Source organism: Sebastes fasciatus, chromosome 13 (assembly GCF_043250625.1).
Source record: "Sebastes fasciatus isolate fSebFas1 chromosome 13, fSebFas1.pri, whole genome shotgun sequence".
Classification (NCBI taxonomy): domain Eukaryota; kingdom Metazoa; phylum Chordata; class Actinopteri; order Perciformes; family Sebastidae; genus Sebastes; species Sebastes fasciatus.
Genome location: NC_133807.1, coordinates 34,750,862 through 34,765,447, shown reverse-complemented (window position 1 = coordinate 34,765,447; position 14,586 = coordinate 34,750,862). Strand labels below are relative to the sequence as shown.

At 45.9% G+C, this 14,586-nt stretch overlaps 1 protein-coding gene and 1 long non-coding RNA gene across 3 annotated transcripts; one reads left to right on the top strand and one right to left on the bottom strand.

The window, feature by feature from the left end:
* Positions 1-5,508: 5,508 nt before the first annotated feature.
* csf3b (colony stimulating factor 3 (granulocyte) b) lies at positions 5,509-8,520 on the top strand. 2 transcript variants are annotated; one of them, XM_074657149.1, is made up of 5 exons: positions 5,735-5,743; positions 5,790-5,823; positions 6,539-6,693; positions 6,787-7,026; positions 7,110-8,520. In XM_074657149.1, exons 2-5 carry the CDS (start codon positions 5,808-5,810, stop codon positions 7,302-7,304), a joined length of 606 nt encoding a protein of 201 aa, XP_074513250.1. In that variant the 5' UTR covers positions 5,735-5,743; positions 5,790-5,807; the 3' UTR covers positions 7,305-8,520. The 2 variants fall into 2 exon arrangements, with proteins under 2 accessions (XP_074513249.1, XP_074513250.1); XM_074657148.1 differs by having other exon boundaries at positions 5,509-5,823.
* A 3,269-nt stretch (positions 8,521-11,789) lies between these two features.
* On the bottom strand, positions 11,790-12,691 carry LOC141781409 (uncharacterized). The gene is made up of 2 exons (XR_012596861.1): positions 12,521-12,691; positions 11,790-12,387 (listed from the first exon to the last, which is right to left on the bottom strand). It is a non-coding gene; the product is annotated as an uncharacterized LOC141781409 (long non-coding RNA).
* Between the last annotated feature and the right edge of the window lie 1,895 nt (positions 12,692-14,586).

Below are 14,586 nucleotides of genomic sequence, written 5' to 3'. Positions count from 1 at the left end.
TGTCTGAGATGTGGGACGCTGAGACGTCACGTTAAAAGCTTAAAGCTCAGCTTCATTAATGACGGAGACACTCGAGGCTCGCAGCCGAGTGTGACGCAGTCGGGATGAGAATCGGCACCTCTAAATCTGAGGCCATGGTTCTCAGCAGGAAACCGATGGATTGCCTACTCCGGGTAGGGAATGAGTCCTTACCCCAAGTGAAGGAGTTTAAGTATCTCGGGGTCTTGTTCGCGAGTGAGGGGACGATGGAACGTGAGATTGGTCGGAGAATCGGAGCAGCAGGGGCGGTATTGCATTCGCTTTACCGCACCGTTGTGACGAAAAGAGAGCTGAGCCGGAAGGCAAAGCTCTCGATCTACCGTTCAATCTTCGTTCCTACTCTCACCTATAGTCATGAGGGTTGGGTCATGACCGAAAAAACGAGGTCGCGGGTGCAAGCGGCCGAAATGGGTTTCCTCAGGAGGGTGGCTGGCGTCTCCCTTAGAGATAGGGTAAGAAGCTCAGTCATCCGTGAGGGACTCGGAGTAGAGTCCTTGCTCCTTTGCGTCGAAAGGAGCCAGTTGAGGTGGTTCGGGCATCTAGCACGGATGCCTCCTGGGCGCCTCCCTTGGGAGGTGTTCCAGGCACGACCAGCTGGGAGGAGGCCACGGGGAAGACCCAGGACTAGATGGAGAGATTATATCTCTACTCTGGCCTGGGAACGCCTCGGGATCCCCCAGTCAGAGCTGGTTAATGTGGCCCGGGAAAGGGAAGTTTGGGGTCCCCTGCTGGAGCTGTTGCCCCCGCGACCCGATCCCGGATAAGCGGTTGAAGATGGATGGATGGACACTCGAGGCTAAATGTCAAATCACAGGTTGAGTCATTTTACCTCTTTGTGTTGCTGCTGTTCCCAAACCGATGCTTCCAGGTGTGAATGTTACACCATCAAACAAACTCTGGACTGTCATAGTTCTGAAGCATTTAGTCACATTAGAAACACATTAAATAACTCACATTATCACATTATCATCTGTTAATGCACAGTTAGAATGTTTTAATTTCTCAGTACAGGGAAGACAGAACCGTAACAGAGAGAGAGAGCGCCTCCTGAAGCCAACACATTAAACCGCTGCTACCACACACTGCATTATGGGTAATGATTGAACCAGTGGTAGGTGGCCAGCGGGCCGGTGGCCATCGGCAGCGCTGTAAAGATAAACTGAGGGCGTATAAATCTGTGGATGTCTATAGTTAACTATCCTTCAGTAAAGTCAGTCAGAAAGAGAGACGGACAACATCAGAGAAGCGTTTCAGAGACGGAGAGAAAGGGATGCTAATAGTTTAGCCTTCTGCTAACAGCAGCTAACGTGAGCCGTTAGCAGAAGGCTAAATATTAGCATCATTTCCTCTCCGTCTCTGAAACGCTTCTCTGATATTGTAGCTCTAGAGCTCCAATCACAGTTACTCATCTCTAATGTCTGAGATCTGGATTCAGACAACAACACAGAGGACATTTAGATGTGGAGCTTTAGCCCACTGCTAGCGTTAGCCTCCAGCTAGCGTTAGCCTCCAGCTAATGTTAGCCCACTGCTAGCGTTAGCCTCCAGCTAATGTTAGCCCACTGCTAGCGTTAGCCTCCAGCTAATGTTAGCCCACTGCTAGCGTTAGCCTCCAGCTAATGTTAGCCCACTGCTAGTGTTAGCCTCCAGCTAATGTTAGCCCACTGCTAGCGTTATCCTCCAGCTAATGTTAGCCCACTGCTAACGTTAGCCTCCAGCTAATGTTAGCCCACTGCTAACGTTAGCCTCCAGCTAATGTTAGCCCACTGCTAATGTTAGCCTCCAGCTAATGTTAGCCCACTGCTAACGTTAGCCTCCAGCTAATGTTAGCCCACTGCTAACGTTAGCCTCCAGCTAATGTTAGCCCACTGCTAGCGTTAGCCTCCAGCTAATGTTAGCCCACTGCTAGCGTTAGCCCACTGCTAACGTTAGCCCACTGCTAGCGTTAGCCCACTGCTAACGTTAGCCTCCAGCTAATGTTAGCCCACTGCTAGCGTTAGCCTCCAGCTAATGTTAGCCCACTGCTAGCGTTAGCCTCCAGCTAATGTTAGCCCACTGCTAGCGTTAGCCTCCAGCTAATGTTAGCCCACTGCTAGCGTTAGCCTCCAGCTAATGTTAGCCCACTGCTAGCGTTAGCCTCCAGCTAATGTTAGCCTCCAGCTAATGTTAGCCCACTGCTAGCGTTAGCCCACTGCTAACGTTAGCCCACTGCTAACATTAGCCTCCAGCTAATGTTAGCCCACTGCTAGCGTTAGCCTCCAGCTAATGTTAGCCCACTGCTAGCGTTAGCCTCCAGCTAATGTTAGCCCACTGCTAGCGTTAGCCTCCAGCTAATGTTAGCCCACTGCTAGCGTTAGCCTCCAGCTAATGTTAGCCCACTGCTAACGTTAGCAGTGGGCTAGCGTTAGCCTCCAGATAATGTTAGCCCACTGCTAGCGTTAGCCTCCAGCTAATGTTAGCCCACTGCTAGCGTTAGCCTCCAGCTAATGTTAGCCCACTGCTAGCGTTAGCCTCCAGCTAATGTTAGCCCACTGCTAGCGTTAGCCTCCAGCTAATGTTAGCCCACTGCTAATGTTAGCAGTGGGCTAGCGTTAGCCTCCAGATAATGTTAGCCCACTGCTAGCGTTAGCCTCCAGCTAATGCTAGCCCACTGCTAACGTTAGCCTCCAGCTAATGTTAGCCCACTGCTAATGTTAGCCTCCAGCTAATGTTAGCCCACTGCTAACGTTAGCCTCCAGCTAATGTTAGCCCACTGCTAACGTTAGCCTCCAGCTAATGTTAGCCCACTGCTAACGTTAGCCTCCAGCTAATGTTAGCCCACTGCTAACGTTAGCCTCCAGCTAATGTTAGCCCACTGCTAGCGTTAGCCTCCAGCTAATGTTAGCCCACTGCTAGCGTTAGCCTCCAGCTAATGTTAGCCCACTGCTAGCGTTAGCCCACTGCTAACGTTAGCCCACTGCTAGCGTTAGCCCACTGCTAACGTTAGCCTCCAGCTAATGTTAGCCCACTGCTAGCGTTAGCCTCCAGCTAATGTTAGCCCACTGCTAGCGTTAGCCTCCAGCTAACAGCGTTACCTCATCATGACGTCATCACTAAAATGGGTGTATATAGAGAATATTTACAACATATTATAATATTTTTTGATGAACAAACAGGTCATGAACATATCCTGATTAAAAACTATCAGTTTTATTTATAATAAATGTATACCTTTGTATACCTGTATACATTGACCTTCAGGTCGTCACTCAGGCTGCTTCCTGTTTGATGCTCGCTGCACCGTAAACCTGAGATTCACCACAAAACACCACAGCTTGTGTTAGCCGGTAGTTTGATTAACTTTGATTTGATAGAAGACGTTCACTGGAGCTCAGGCGTCCCACATCACAGCAACTCACCCTCATAATGAGATATTGTTATATATATTATATATATTGTTATATATATATAGATATATATATTGTTGAGTTTAATATTCAGATAAAAGACGGGTACAGTAATAATATTAAACCGTTTAACCATCTTTATTATAATTCATTATCAAAAATATATGTACAATGAGGTACTGTCAATTATCATAACAGTAACAACATATATCAAAGATAGCATTCAAAGTGAATAAAGATAAAGTAAAACTGGTAGAGGAACAAGTAATAAAAAGATAATAATAAAAGAAAAAAGAAAAAAAAGAAACGGCTCATCTCAAATGAGTTTGTTCTGTACATATCAAATATAGAGAATAATTTAACAGCTTCTGTTGAACCGTCTTTGTTATTGATCTTGCGTATCTGACGTTAAACCGGTGTTTGGAAATGTTCCAGATGTCAAATTGAAAATCCAATAATCAGTTTGTGTAAATATTGTGATAAAACGTGAAATATAAACAACAGGAGCCGTTTCCCAGCAGCCTCTCTGCTCTGAGCTCCTCCAGCTGTGACGGAGATTTCATCACATCAGAATATCCTCTGAGTCAACGGCTGATCTGCAGCCTCGGGCCGCCGCTCCGTTCAGTTTCCGTATCGGGGATTAATTGTCCCTCCAGGGGACATGTGATTTACATTAGAGGACACAAACATACGTACAGTCAGAACTACAGCGGAATCATTAATGTCTCATTAAACACTCATTTCCCTGGAAATCCAGAGGTTTTCAGATTTAAAATCACTTTAATGGAAAATTTCTCGTCTCCTTGAGGATTTTCTTCCAGTAGAGATGTCGGTGTTTAAAGGGCCCCTTACTGGTTTAAACGTTAAGAAGTCAAAACATTCTTTTCATGCGTTGAAAGAATCTAAACTCAAAGGGTTGAAATGCTTTTTGTTCTGGAACTTTTGACCGAATCCCATGGTCTTCCTCAGGTGTCTGGTGAGTCTCTCTTCCAGCTGAGCCAGTCCCCATTCACTGAAGAAGACTCTGGGATGTGGTCGAAAGCTCTGGAAAAAGCCAGTAAGTGAACCTTGAGTTTAGAGTGTTTGATCACACAAATATCACCTTAAATCCTTAATTATTATTAATTAGAATATATATAAGTACGTCGTGTTGATAACACTATGAAGTGCTTTAAATACGACTGCATACTTTAAGGTATGATAATAATAATAATAATAATAAAATATTATAAAATTATAAAAATCTATATTGTTTTAATTCATATTTTATCTGTTGGGTGTGAAATCAAAATCTGTAATAAACAGTTTTAAATGATAAAAGTACAAAAAAGTACCTCACTCGAGTTAAAGTATTAAGTAACTTTTACTAGGAAGGTAGGAAGGAAAGTTTTCAGCAGGAAGAGGAAGTGAAATGTGTTTTCCAGGATTTCTAAAAGACAAGAAGTCCTGTGATGACGTCAAACAGGGAGTGAAGGTGAATAATTAAAGTGAAGCAACTTCAGTGTTTTTTTAATCCATGCAGTCAACTCATCAATCTCACTTCCTGCTCCATGCCCTACACAATAAATCAGATTTTAATGTCAAAATAATGAGAAAGATTAATACAAAACATATCAAATGTTTGAGGAAGGAAATAAGTACATATTGTATATGAATACTTTTGTTTTTTTGTAATTTTCTTCTATGCTATATTTATATTTTTATATTTTTGCAATATTTTTTATTATTAATTTAATTTTCTCTCACTATGTTTATGTTTTGCACCAAAACAAAACCCCTGATGCTGATTCTGAATAATAATAATAATGACAATAATAATATAATATAATAATGATAATAATGATAATAATAATATAATAATGATAATAATAATAATATAATAATAATAATAATAATAATAATACAAAAATAATGATAATAATAATAATTATTATTATAACGATAATGATGATGATTATAAAATAATAATTATTATTATCATTATTATTATTATAGTTGTGTTTAATAAAATGACCACAAACTAACACAGTGTCCTTGAACGGGTTATTATATTTATTTATTAATTAATTAATTAATTAATTAATTAATAGTTAATGAGAGTGAAACCGGAAGCCTGCGGGTTCGGCTGCTTATCACGCAACAAGCTTCGTCACTTCGGGATTGCTCGGTATGACTCGGTATGACTCCGCCGAGCTGCTCGTCAACGGGGGAAAACCCGACGACGCCGCAGATAAAAACCTCCAAACTGCTGCAAATGGAAGTTAACAGAGAAGTGAAGGAGTTTACCGGCGGACACACACCGACACACCGAGACAGACACCGACACCGACACCGAGACACCGAAACAGACACCGAGACACCAACAGCAGCCGCCCGGACCGACATGAACTCTGCAACCGGTGAGAAGCACACCTTTACCTTTACCTTTACCTTTACCTGTCTGCTCAGTGTAAACTTTACCTGTCCTGCTTTACCTGTCCTGTTCAGAGTGCATGAGATGTCCTGTCTGCTCAGAGTGCATGAGATGAGAGTGCATGAGATCTTAAATCAGCAGAAACATGCATGAGGTCTGGAGGAGGAGAGCACAGGTGTGATCTGACTGATGGAATAACAAACTTTAACAGAATCACCTTGAAATCAATAGACTTTAGTGTTTAATGTTGAATGTAAACCTGTAGAGAGATTACCTGAAAATACCTGCACACCTCTGCTACGTCAGCACGCACTGGAACTCACCTGGTATGGAGGGTATAGAGTGACACAACTGCTCAGTAACAATACCTGATGGATAGATGGATGGATGGATGGATAGTTTTTTCACTTTCTAATGAACCGAGTCTGTAGTTGTAAATGTTAATAAGTCAGTAATAAAAACAGAATCCATTCAGCTGTAAATCATAAATAATAAAGTTTGTTAATGAACTGCATTTTAAGGAGTGAAAGCCTATTAATGGATTAGAGCTGATCTATAAAGCATTAATTACGATGTGTTATTATTAGAGCTTTAAAAGTCGTCTTTTATTCATTTTATTGTTCTTCATATTAAATATTTATCTGGCAGTATTTACCCTCCGTACAGGCAATAAACAATACTAATTGTGTTTCTCCCTCCAGTCGCCGCCCTGCTGCACTGCTTCCTGTTGGCACATTTCATCCAATCAGCTCCCGTCGTCGTCTTGCTCAATGAGACGGCCCAGCCAGCAATGACGCTGGTGAATAAAATCCTGATTGACGTCCGCACCGTGCACGCCGCCGCCGTCACCAACGAGGTAAACGAGACCTCTGATTCGCTGCATGCGCTCGACTCCTATTGGCTCTTCTTCTTCTTCATGTGTTTATAACGTCTTCCTGGTTCTCTTCAGGGTCTGACCCTCGACTCCTCCACGCAGACATCCAAACTGTTGACCATGGTGGCGTCGCTGCGTATCCCCGCCGCCCCCGTCCTCAAACTGCCGCACGAAGACACGCTGGACGTCTGTTTGAGTCGCATGTTAGCTGGCGTCCAGCTGTACCAGGGGCTGCTGGGAGATTTGTCCGGCAGACTGAGCGGTCTGAGCGACCTGAAAGCCGACCTGCGAGACCTGCTGAACCACATCACCGAGGTAACGCACACACACCTGACGTGATGTCATCACCGTCTGCAGCGGAGGCGACTTTAGTCTGACTGCGTGTTTCTGTGTTTCAGATCAAGAAGGCGGCTCAGCTCGGCGGCGAGGCGGTTCAGAACCAGAGTGTGGACCTGGCCTCCCGTCTCCAGGGGGACTACGAGGTGCAGGTGGCGGCCAACGCCACGCTGAAGCAGCTCCTCTCCTTCTGTCACGACCTGATGCGCAGCCTGAAAAAAATCGACGACTACAGGCGGCCTGCAGGTACACGCTAAGCCCCGCCCACCTGGCGACAACTCGACACTGCGTTCGAGGACACGGGGGAAAATCAGGACGACTTGGACGGAGTTAAATTTGATGGAACAAAAGCCAGCCGAGGCGTCTCGGGGTCGTGACCTTTATGACAGGTCACCTGTGTCTACCTGCAGTGCCTCATGGGAGACGTTTTATCGACCACGCTGAGATCATCGTTTGAGTGAGACGTCTTCCTGCAGAGACAATCTTTGTGACGTCTCTGCTGCTGTCAGATTTATTTATTCAGAGAGACGTTTCAGACGTTTTATTGTGAAGGAGGACTCTCCAGGACCCGTTTCCTGCTCGGCGGCGCCGTGTCGGAGGAATGTGAGCGAGCTCAGAAACCTCCGAGGAATGAAGAGATAAACAGACTGATCCGAGGTCTGCAGGTCTGAACCTGTCCCCCCGAGACATGCAGGTCTGAACCTGTCCCCCCGAGACATGCAGGTCTGAACCTGTCCCCCCGAGACATGCAGGTCTGAACCTGTCCCCCCGAGACATGTTGCTCTTCTCTTTCACTTCCTGACCCAACGTCTGCAGGAGGAACTTTACTCTGAAACACCGACACGTCGATGCTGAGACGCACTGATTGGCTCTCGGCCCATTAATCAGTGATGATCAATCACCAGCAGCTCTGATAATCCATTCAGTGTTTGGACAAAAGACGAAACACATCTCCACTGTTTTCTGACTTTTTATACAAAATTATTTGATTATTGAGAAAATAATCGTTAGATTGATCAATAATGATAATAATCGTTAGATTGATCAATAACGATAATAATCGTTATTGATCAATAACGATAATAATCATTATTGATCAATAATGAACTGATATCAGGGACATAATTATTTATCTGCAGCTTATTTATAATAATTTGATCTATTAATGATATTTATTTGTTATTTATGGATGTTTGTGTTTTATTATTTTTTAATATTTTTAAATATTTGTATTATTCTGTTTATATTTATTTGACTGTATACTGAGTGTATTTATGTGCTATGTGTTTACTGTTTACATACTGCTGCGATGGCGTCAGAGTCAGAGCGGCGATGAGGTCAGAAACGTGTGTTTGAACATGAAGTCATTTTGTGTAGACATATTTATTTCAGGTGAAATAACGTGTATCAGGTATTTATTCTGATGTGTTTACTTTATTTATTTGTTTTTATGAAGAAACAGATTTTATTGACGTTCGTTTGTTTTGTGTCTTTTTTAATTTGCTTTTATAACGAGACGCTAACAGCCAATCAGGAGCCTTTATAACGAGACGCTAACAGCCAATCAGGAGCCTTTATAACGAGACGCTAACAGCCAATCAGGAGCCTTTATAACGAGACGCTAACAGCCAATCAGGAGCCTTTATAACGAGACGCTAACAGCCAATCAGGAGCCTTTATAACGAGACGCTATCAGCCAATCAGGAGCCTTTATGGAGCCTTTATAACGAGACGCTAACAGCCAATCAGGAGCTTTTATAACGAGATGCTAACAGCCAATCAGGAGCCTTTATAACGAGACGCTAACAGCCAATCAGGAGCCTTTATAACGAGATGCTAACAGCCAATCAGGAGCCTTTATAACGAGACGCTAACAGCCAATCAGGAGCCTTTATAACGAGACGCTATCAGCCAATCAGGAGCCTTTATAACGAGACGCTAACAGCCAATCAGGAGCCTTTATAACGAGACGCTAACAGCCAATCAGGAGCCTTTATAACGAGACGCTAACAGCCAATCAGGAGCCTTTATAACGAGACGCTAACAGCCAATCAGGAGCCTTTATAACGAGACGCTAACAGCCAATCAGGAGCCTTTATAACGAGACGCTAACAGCCAATCAGGAGCCTTTATAACGAGACGCTAACAGCCAATCAGGAGCCTTTATAACGAGACGCTAACAGCCAATCAGGAGCCTTTATAACGAGACGCTAACAGCCAATCAGGAGCTTTTATAACGAGACGCTAACAGCCAATCAGGAGCCTTTATAACGAGACGCTAACAGCCAATCAGGAGCTTTTATAACGAGACGCTAACAGCCAATCAGGAGCCTTTATAACGAGACGCTAACAGCCAATCAGGAGCCTTTATAACGAGACGCTAACAGCCAATCAGGAGCTTTATAACGAGATGCTAACAGCCAATCAGGAGCCTTTATAACGAGACGCTAACAGCCAATCAGGAGCCTTTATAACGAGATGCTAACAGCCAATCAGGAGCTTTTATAACGAGACGCTAACAGCCAATCAGGAGCCTTTATAACGAGATACTAACAGCCAATCAGGAGCCTTTATAACGAGATGCTAACAGCCAGTCAGGAGCCTTTATAACGAGACGCTAACAGCCAATCAGGAGCCTTTATAACGAGATGCTAACAGCCAATCAGGAGCCTTTATAACGAGACGCTAACAGCCAATCAGGAGCCTTTATAACGAGATGCTAACAGCCAGTCAGGAGCCTTTATAACGAGATGCTAACAGCCAATCAGGAGCCTTTATAACGAGATGCTAACAGCCAGTCAGGAGCCTTTATAACGAGATGCTAACAGCCAATCAGGAGCCTTTATAACGAGATGCTAACAGCCAGTCAGGAGCCTTTATAACGAGATGCTAACAGCCAATCAGGAGCCTTTGTTTGTTTTCAATGATAATAATAATATACAGTATATATATATATATATAAATATATATATATATAGATATATATATATACTGGAAAAAGAAAGTAGTTCACTTGTGTTTGGTGGATTATTTCTCTGTTGTATCAATGCTAATGGTCATTGTATTTTACATGGTTGGAAAGCCTGTTTATTTACCTTCACAATGATGTCACACTTGTAAGGATCATGTATTTGTGGGATGAGCAGCACAGCTGATGATGTGGGGAGCGCCCAAGAAAAATGTTCCAAAATGCTCTGTCAATGGTAAACAGTGTATTCTCATAAGGCTACCAGGAAGCCTGCAATGACTGCCCTTCACCGTCAGGCCCGTTGACGCTGGTGTCTCCAACACAGACAATGGAACCTGAACATGTGGGGGAATGTCATGTTCAGTGATGAGTCCAGGTTCTGTCTGTTAAAGTTGGATGGCAGGGTGAAAGTATGGAGACGACGTGGAGAACGCTATGCTGATTGTTGAACCGATGGAGTAACAGCTTTTGGTGGGGGCAGTGTCATGGTGTGGGGGGGGGGGCATCTCCCTCACTGGCAAAACAAGGCTTGTCATCATTGAAGGCCATCTCAATGCAGGGAGATATCAGGATGACATTCTGCAGCCAGTAGCGATCCCATATCTCCACAATCTGGCCCCTAACTTCATCCTCCAAGAAACAACGCCCCCCCCCACAGAGCCAGGGTTATCACAGACTACCTCCACAATGTGGGAGGAGAGAGAATGGAACGGCCTGCCAAGAGTCCACACCTCAACCCAACTCAACATGTGGGATCAGCTTGGGCGTGCTGAACGTGTTAGAGTGACCAACACAACCACGCTGGCTGACCTGCAACCAATCCTGGTTGAGGAATGGAACGCCATCCCACAGCAACGTGTGACCAGGTTGGTGACCAGCATGAGGAGGAGGTGCCAGGCTGTTGTGGCTGCGTATGGATCTTCCACCTCTACTGAGGCTCCTGACGGTGTATTCAATGAATCAATATGTCTTGTTATACACTGTTTACCATCGGCACCGGGGCTACCCACATAATCAGCTGTGCTGCTCATCCCACAAATACATGATCCTTACAAGAGTGACATCATTGTGAAGGTCAAGAAACAGGCTTTCCAACGATGTAAAATACAATGACCATTAGCATTGTAACAACAGAGAAATAATCCACCAAACACAAGTTTCCAAACTTTGTTTTTCCAGTTTACATATATATGTATTTTAATAATAATAAACCAGTTTTTCTTTTTATGGCTGTTTTTTGTTTATGTCTCGTTAAAGTAAATACTGTGACAATAATTTATAATCAGTGTGTGACAGATTAATAATATACAACTAATAAAAATAATAATGATATAAAACTGATAATAATAATAATAATAATAATAATATACAACTAATAATAATATTAATATACAATTAATAATATACAACTTATAATAATAATAATAATTATAATATACAACTAATAATAATATACAACTAATAAGAATATTAATATACAATTAATAATATACAACTTATAATAATAATAATAATATACAACTTATAATAATAATAATAATTATAATATACAACTAATAATAATAATATTAATATACAACTAATAATAATATACAACTAATAATAATAATATAAAACTGATAATAATAATAATAATAATAATAATATACAACTAATAATAATAATAATAATAATGTACAACTAATAATATTAATAATCATTTTAACAACTGTTTATAACTTCATGGTTTGGAAATAAAATAAAATATAGAAAGATAATCTCGTCGGACACTCGAGTCTTTCAGATTTATTTATTGAAATAATCATTTTAATGTGGAGGTCAAAGGTCAGTTAGAGGTCAGTCAGAGGTCAAAGGTCAGTCAGACAGTCAACGTCTGAAACAAACACATCAGACTTGTTTAGTTTTCAGCTGACAGCAGAAAGAATAATTAAAATGTTTCTTCTTCTTCTCTTCTTCTGCAGTAACAACTTCCTGTTTCAGACATCTCCTTCAAAACAACCAGCTCGTCCTGCTGCGTCCAATCAGAGAACCTTCTTCAGGTTCCTGTTCCAGTCCTCAGACCAGTCCCCGCCTCCTGGGGGTGATGTCACAGCCCAGGCCCCGCCTCCTGGGGGTGATGTCACAGACCAGGCCCCGCCTCCTGGGGCTGAAGTCACAGACCCGGCCCCGCCTCCTGGGGGTGATGTCAAAGCTCAGGCCCCGCCTCCTGGGGGGTGATGTCACAGCCCAGGCCCCGCCTCCTGGGGGGGTGATGTCACAGCCCAGGCCCCGCCTCCTGGGGGTGATGTCACAGCCCAGGCCCCGCCTCCTGGGGGTGATGTCACAGCCCAGGCCCCGCCTCCTGGGGGCTGAAGTCACAGACCCGGCCCCGCCTCCTGGGGGTGATGTCACAGCTCAGGCCCCGCCTCCTGGGGGTGATGTCACAGCTCAGGCCCCGCCTCCTGGGGGGTGATGTCACAGCCCAGGCCCCGCCTCCTGGGGGTGATGTCACAGCCCAGGCCCCGCCTCCTGGGGGATGACGTCACAGCCCAGGCCCCGCCTCCTGGGGCTGAAGTCACAGACCCGGCCCCGCCTCCTGGGGGTGATGTCAAAGCTCGTCCTCCCGTCGTTGTCCTATGTCTCCCCCTTGTTGTCCTCTGTCCTCCCCCCTCGTTGTCCTCTGTCCATCCTCTGTCCTCCCCCTCGTTGTCCTCGTTGTCCTCGTTGTCCTCTGTCCTCCCTCTGTCCTCCCCCCTCGTTGTCTCCCCCGTGTTGTCCTCTGTCCTCACCCTGTTGTTCTCGTTGTCCTCGTTGTCTCCCCCTCGTTGTCTTCTGTCCTCCCTCTGTCCTCCCCCTCGCTGTCTCCCACTCGTTGTCCTCTGTCTCCCCCTTGTTGTCCTCTTTCCTCCCCCCTCGTTGTCCTCCCCTCGTTGTCCTCTCCCTAGTTGTCCCCTTTCTCTCCCTCGTTGTCCTCTGTCTCCCCCAACTCGTTGTCCTCCCCCTCGTTGTCCTCCCCTTCGTTGTCCTGCCCTTCGTTGTCCTCTCGCCTCCCCTCGTTGTCCTCCACCTCGTTGTCCTCTGTCCCCCTCGTTGTCCTCTGTCTCCCCCCACTCGTTGTCCTCCCCCTCGTTGTCCTCTCCCTCGTTGTCCTCTGTCTCCCCCCTCTTTGTCTTCTGTCTCCCTCGTTGTCCTCTGTCTCCCCCAACTCGTTGTCCTCCCCCTCGTTGTCCTCTGTCTCCCCCCTCTTTGTCTTCTGTCTCCCTCGTTGTCCTCTGTCCCCCCCCGGTGGTGGAGGTTAGTTCCTGCGGTGTTCGTTGTCTCGTCTTCGTTGTTTTTCTTTCTGTCTCAGAGCTTTCTTCTCTTTCTCGGCTGCAGAGTGAAAATCTTTGATGCGACGCTTCAGAGCGCCGCGATCGGACGAGCTGAGGACACCCAGAGCCTGCAGGGGACGAGGACACAGGTCTCACTCTGATGATTCTATCAAACATTAAATATCCTCTCCCTCCTCTTCCTCACCTTCAGCTTGTTGCCGTCCATCTGCAGCAGCTGCTGTCCGTCCACGTCCCTTGCACTGAATTCTGGGACATATTGCTCCATGTTGAGTCCTCTCAGCCAATGACAGACCTGCTGAGTCGTCCACGAGGACACCAGACTGGACGGGTCCTCGAAGGGCTGAGGAGGAGGATGAAGGTGAGGAGGAGTAAGGGGAGGAGGAGGAAGGGGAGGAGGAGGGAGGATGAAGGTGAGGAGGAGTAAGGGGAGGAGGAGGAAGGGGAGGAGGAGGGAGGATGAAGGTGAGGAGGAGTAAGGGGAGGAGGAGGAAGGGGAGGAGGAGGAGGAAGAAGGGGAGGAGGAGGAGGATGAAGGTGAGGAGAAGTTGAGGGAGAGGATGAAGGTGAGGAGGAGGAGAGGGGAGGAGGAGGAAGGGGAGGAGGAGGGAGGATGAAGGTGAGGAGGAGGAAGGGGAGGAGGAGGAGGATGAAGGTGAGGAGGAGGATGAAGGTGAGGAGGGAGGATGAAGGTGAGGAGGAGGAAGGGGAGGAGGAGGAAGGGGAGGAGGAGGAAGGATGAAGGTGAGGAGGAGGAAGGGGAGGAGGATGAGGATGAAGGTGAGGAGGAAGGGGAGGAGGAGGAGGATGAAGGTGAGGATGAGGAAGGTGAGGAGGAGGAGGAGGAAGGGGAGGAGGAGGAGGAGGGAGGAGGAGTAAGGGAGGAGGAGGAAGGGGAGGAGGAGGATGGGGAGGAGGAGGAGGATGAAGGTGAGGAGGAAGTTGAGGAGGAGGATGAAGGGGAGGAGGAGTAAGGGGAGGAGGAGGAAGGGGAGGAGGAGGAAGGGGAGGAGGAGGGAGGATGAAGGTGAGGAGGAGTAAGGGAGGAGGAGGAGGGGGAGGAGAGGTGGGAGGAGGAGGAGGAGGAGGAGAAGGGGAGGAGGAAGGGGAGGAGGAGGGAGGTTGGTGAGGAGGAGGAGTGGGGTGGAGGAGGATGGGGTGGAGGAGGAAGGGGGGAGGGTGGATGGTCTGGAGGTGTGTTGGAGGTAGGGGATGGTGGTGTGGTGGGAGGTGGTGCGTGGTGGTTGGGGTAGGAGGTGGTGG

Coding starts and splice junctions, on each gene's coding strand:
- csf3b (XM_074657148.1), top strand. CDS start 5,604: ATGACTCCGCCGAGCTGCTCGTCAACGGGGGAAAACCCGACGACGCCG. Junction 5,824..6,538: donor CGACATGAACTCTGCAACCG/GTGAGAAGCACA, acceptor TTCTCCCTCCAG/TCGCCGCCCTGCTGCACTGC. Junction 6,694..6,786: donor CCGCCGCCGTCACCAACGAG/GTAAACGAGACC, acceptor GGTTCTCTTCAG/GGTCTGACCCTCGACTCCTC.